This window comes from Limulus polyphemus, unplaced genomic scaffold (genome assembly GCF_000517525.1).
Source record: "Limulus polyphemus unplaced genomic scaffold, Limulus_polyphemus-2.1.2 Scaffold3579, whole genome shotgun sequence".
NCBI classification, from domain to species: Eukaryota; Metazoa; Arthropoda; class Merostomata; order Xiphosura; family Limulidae; genus Limulus; species Limulus polyphemus.
In genome coordinates this window covers 42,120-47,878 of record NW_013669189.1, presented here as the reverse complement: position 1 = coordinate 47,878, position 5,759 = coordinate 42,120, and the positions used below count along the sequence as shown (strand labels likewise).

At 30.5% G+C, this 5,759-nt stretch overlaps 1 protein-coding gene across 2 annotated transcripts in view; it reads right to left on the bottom strand.

The window, feature by feature from the left end:
- Positions 1-2,368: 2,368 nt before the first annotated feature.
- LOC106469627 (zinc finger protein 239-like) overlaps positions 2,369-5,759 on the bottom strand; it is a 44,443-nt gene continuing 41,052 nt past the window's right edge. The window contains exon 4 of one of the 2 annotated variants that reach the window (XM_022398204.1): positions 2,369-2,680. In XM_022398204.1, coding sequence (XP_022253912.1) covers positions 2,637-2,680 — 44 coding nt within the window. In that variant the 3' untranslated portion in view covers positions 2,369-2,636. Of the gene's footprint in view, positions 2,681-4,863; positions 5,375-5,759 lie in introns of those variants that run through there. The other variant, XR_002612884.1, reaches the window with a different exon arrangement.

The following is a 5,759-nucleotide window of genomic DNA, read 5'->3' as shown; positions in this document are numbered from 1 at the left end:
TAGTAAAACGTGTGCATGTCATGAATCACGAGAAGAATTTTGCACTCTGTAGGCTAATTTTTTTATGAGGGACTGAATATCTGACAATAAAAATTTCATGAAATAGAAATATATGACAGTTGTTACTGTCACAAACTGTCAAAGTAAGCCTAATGCCATGATGTAACAAAATTTGTAAAATCTTGTTCTTTAAACTTTATTAAAATGACTTTCTTCCACTAACAGATCATATACACAGTTCAGCATGCTCAGAATAACTTCTTTCTTTCTGTTACCAGAAACATCATTCTTAATAACAAAGGTTGGAAATGGGGAGTTAAGAGGTAAAGTGTCCATCCAGATATACGTGCATGTTTGAGTTACACTTTAATTTAAAAGTATATATATTCTAAATATATAACTATAACTCTATAGACAAGTTGCAAGAACTCTACACCGAAAGAGGTGCATTCTGAAAGTGCAGAAGAATAAAAAATATTGTTTTACCCTATATCACTTGTAATGAATCATTTAAAATATAGTTGATCTGCAAAAAACGTTTAATTTTCAAAATTAATATACAATATTATCACCGTTTCTGTATCATCTAAATGGTAAATGTTAATTAAAATGTGTCATTTTATAAATGTACGATGCATAGCTGAAACCACGAGAATGTTGTTCTAGTTCTTTCCTATATGATAATATATAGGGATCTCTACTGGTAATGATTGATGTGTAGATAATATTCTTCCTAAAATTAAATTAAATTTCAAGATAAATGTTGTTAATGAATGATCTAGCATTGTCCAATATTTAAAATATTACTATAAAAAATGTCAGTCACAAGTGAATAAAACATGTTAAATTCAGTTTAAATGAACCTCACTCTCTTATTTGAAATGGGTACACTCAAAAGATAGGACATTACTCAGTACATTCACCCAGTAACTGGAAAAATGGCTACTGAAGGAGTTAATGAAGAGCAATTATCAGCAAAGTTTTTAACTGGCGTCGAGCAACTTATAACAAAAAAGGGGAATCTTAAACAGTTCGGTGTTCCTTTTGATATAAGGAAAATCATATGAATCAATTTACTGTTAAATGCAAGATCTGTAACGTAAGACTGAAGAAGACGTAACTATGTTTCAAAATTAGTTTCTCTAATTCAACTCTTCTGATAGTTTGTTTTACTGATTGTGGTTTTTTCCTAACGTTTGAACTGCCACACACAATTTTATGTTATTTCATTATCAAATGTATTTGTTTTCATATTATTAGTTTGTTCAACTTATTTGAATATGATTAAGATTTTTTTTTTTTCTCATAAACTGTGTGATCTTTTGCTCACCTTTTTTTTCATCAATTTGTTGGAAAAATGGTGGCCCCATTTTAATAAACCATAATTTCTCTGTTAGGGCATTTAAAGCATTCCTGTGTTAATCACACTTGAGTATTTAAGTTTAGTTACATGTCATAATTTCTCATTGACTTCTGATAATTTTTTTTTTCAAAGTAAGAAAGACATTTTTAAGACCTAAACAGCTAGGGGAAAAATGAAGGGGAATGAGCTGCAAATAATTACACGTCAAGTTACAAATATAATTTTTTTTGCTTAAACTGATTTTTTTCTGTCTAGAACATATGTTCTTATGACAATTACATTCTTAATCTGAATACCTCAGCACTGTAAAGTAACTGGAAAATTCCACCGCACATAAGAGGTCAACTGGAATCCTGAAAGACTTTGTCAGATACAAAAGACTGTTTAATGTAGGTAGTATTATTAATTTATTTATTTTGTGTTTGTAACTCATTGATGTCGAGGCTATCAAACATTGTGTTTCAATCCATTAATGTCAAAGCTATAGACTCCTAGAAAGCCTAAGTGATAGACGTATAAACAGCTGCAACTAGTCAAGTGGAAACAGAGTAAAAGTAAAGTCATGTGAAAGAGACGTTCGGTCAGAGAAAAATTAGATAACGTAAAGTTAACCATCGTGGGAGTGAACAGCCAAAAGAAGAGAACTGTATAGTGTTTAAAATATAATTATGATCTTCATTGTGTAAAGAACTTTTGTATACGTTTAACTTGTTTCAAATATATATATTATTTTAAAACAAAATGGTGTACACGCTTTTCGTTTAGCCCAACACACCATATATTTACATTACTATTCACACCATATATTTACTTTCTACTAAAAAGTAATTTCTGACAGACTTCTTATGAAAAAAGGGTAAGATAAATTAAGAACTGTTCAAGAATATAATGTCTAAATATTTGAGATATAATTAACTTATGCCTGAAATGTAATTATTATAATTTATTCATATAAAGATAGATATGTGTAATTGTGTAATAACAATGACACTCAGATGACAGGAGTGGAACAATGGATAGTCATCTTTACTGCAATTTTTTTTTTCCATTTTGCTTCACTATATATGGTCATGTATTAATGATTTCAATGATGCAGTATCTTTTAAATATATATTACCTATAAATACAGGAAATTAGAAATTTGAATATCTGTATTTACAGATATGAAATCTTCAAGTGCATTTCTGATGACTAGCACCTACGCTTTGTAGTCAGTCAAGTAGGCCTAGTTTGTCTGTCACCTGTAGTCAGTCCCATTCCCTAATTCTTCAGTTCATCCCCAAAGAGTCACAGCAGTTCCTTGAGAAAGTTCTTTAACTGTGTGGATAAGAAACAAATATAGATGAGCTCAAGGACTTTGCAGGACAAGATGGTTGAAAGAGCATGCCTGCTTTTAATAACTTTTTGAAATGGATAAATAGAGGCAACACTGGATCCAATTAGACCTGAAAACATCTAACAGGACCAATATGGACTTAGGACAAAGATACCAAATTTCTCCCTTGAACAGGTAAAACTGCCAATATGTATGCCAAACAAAACTGCTATAGCAAGATAAGGCAACTGAGTTCATTAACTGGTTTGAAGATGCCAAATTGTTGACAGTTACAAGTAAGTACTCCACAGACATTAGGAAGACAACAGAACAGATGCATTACCAGTAGTGCATTATCAGAAGATAACTTCACAATAAATGCATCATTGAATTAAAAAAATAATAAAGAAAATAGACCTGTAGTCATTCTTTCACAAATTCAGAGCAAAACTTCAGGGTTGAAATTGATTCAATAAATATTTCTTTCACTGAAATTTATACTAACTTTTTTTTTTAATCAATAACTTTGATTTTGGGTTGATTTCAGTGTGCTCCAAACTAAATCATTAGTGTTCGTGGTTTTCCTGAATTTTTCCAAACATAATATGGCACTCATAATCTCCCCCAAGAGTAAAGTCATAACAGTTCTGAACAAAATAGTGCTAATTTGACCTTGTAACTAAAATACAAGTATAGTTTTATGAATTTTTAGCCAATCACTCTCTCACACTTGGTTCTTATGATGTAACTGCCTAAATCTCAACTCTGAGAAGCCAAAAGCTAGTAATCTAAACACAGAATGACAGTTCTTTTCTGTGCAAGTCAATGGAACATGTGCAGTCAGCAGAGATTTAAAAGAAAGTAATAAATTCTTAGTTTTTTGATATTTTGCTCAAAGAAAAGATGTTTGTGAAAAACATTTGCCACAATTACAGTCTTGATTATTATAAAATCATGTTTTACCATTTACAAGCTGAATGCGCTTCATATGGTGGGAAATAATTATTAATTTTTCTTCTCAAAATTATATCTAAATAAATGTTCTATGAACATGTTTTTTAAAATTAAATTATGATCTAGTAACAACATATGTATTGAGAATACCTATCCTATTTCTGGTATTCCATGAAAATTTTTTTTATGTATACTTGGTCATCTTTAAGTATTGCTTGATTAGCAATTTGACTTCTATATATTTTTAAGTTATGTTAAAATGTTCTTGATAAATCCTTATAGATTGAAACATGCTGAAAAACTGATTCTTAAAGACATATTCCTACTTGGTCAACTGTATGACACTGCAAGTTATTAATTATGATGGTAAAGTCAGTGAATTTTATTAAGAACTTCGAGGTGTTCTTTTTGGACTGTCTTCCTGGTTTTGGCTTTGTTAGCCTGTTGAGGTGAAGAACACACTTCAATTTGGGTATTTTCAAAATTGAAATATGCTGTGGGTAAAACATGCAGGTCATTATAGAGTTGTAGCTGAGGCTTCTGATTGGACAAAATTTGGTAATGTTGTGACAGTATTTACCCTTGACAACAAAGCAAACGTAATGGGGAATTTCATCCAATGATTATGATTTTTGTGTGCCAGCAATACCAAGTGTAGGGCATGTATATACCTGATTTAATTTTATTACTGATCTCAATCTCTACCAACATATCCTCAGATCTAATTATAATCCCAAAAGTAGTGCATTATCCATATATATATACATGGCTGGAAGAATTTAAAAAACAAACTTCATTGTCGTGGCAAAAAGCACCATTCTTTCACACAAGTTGCATGTTGATTGGTACCACAAAAGCAAAGACATCAGCATGACAGACAGACGGCTCTTTATCTTTATATAGTAGATACTTCATTTGAATTATGTCATAGTACAATTGGAGAGTAAGTAGTTCTCATGGTACAAGATGAGATAGACTTAGTTAAATCATCTTACCCTCAACCCTATCAAACTTTGTTTCACAATGTGGCTTTCATGTTGGGCTATGTTTACATTAGGCCTTATCAACCTAAGTAACTGCTTGAATGGAACAAAAAAATAACAGAAAAGATTAATAGTAAAAAAAAAGTAGTTTGCTAATAATTTTGATATAAAATTATTATTTTTTTTGTTGTATTCAAGTGATCAGAAACACAGTGAAACAGCATGTAGTTTTCAAATCAAGACAGATATAAATTTTACAGTTTTATTAATTAACAGCTATATAGGAAAGTTTTAGAAGAATGTAGGAAAAGACAAGTTCAGTAATTAAAATCCACAATAAAGGTATGCAATCTCAGTTGTTTTTTAAAATACATAACAATGAAATTGTTTTGAATTTTCAAAGCTACAAATATCACACACAATAATATTTCATTTGCAGAAGCAACATTGTTTTTAGATAGTTTATTTGAAGTTTCAAGCTATTTCATCTAATAGTTGTTTTTTTGAAATGCAATAAAAACAAACCATACAACAGTTGCATCAAATTGATGCACTTGGGAATCTGAATGTTAACAGTCAATAAAATTAATTTCCTTTACAATAATCTCAGTTGAAATAGTTACTTGCTACTTTCCAAACTTCCCATATCATTGAGAGTTGACAGATCATAGATGTTCAAGTAGGATAAGGCCAACTGAGAAGGGTAACCTGGTTTTTTTACAAGCAGTCCCCTACTAGCATGTGATCTATGGAATAAAACTTCAAAATGCATGGAATTAGGAAACAATTTATCAAGGGAGAACTTCTTCAAACTTTTTTAAACACATTTGTGTAAGCTTTATAATTCATTCAACTCTCATAAAATTGTTACCTGTCATACAAAATTCCAGGGGGGGGTATTAATAATTTTGACCAAGGGTGTAGAACTGTATTGCAGTGTATTTTAAATGCAATAAGTGGTTTTGGTTTCAACACAGAAATTTTGAGGAACATTAGTTTTTAGGATAAGTAAAATTAATATAGAAAAAATAATAATCTTTTCAATAAATGTCTACTTGTTTCTTATTACAAAAAGTCTGAAAGAGAAGATACATATGGACAAAGCTATTGGTGTGTGTGTGTGTGTGTGTGTGTGTGTGTGTGT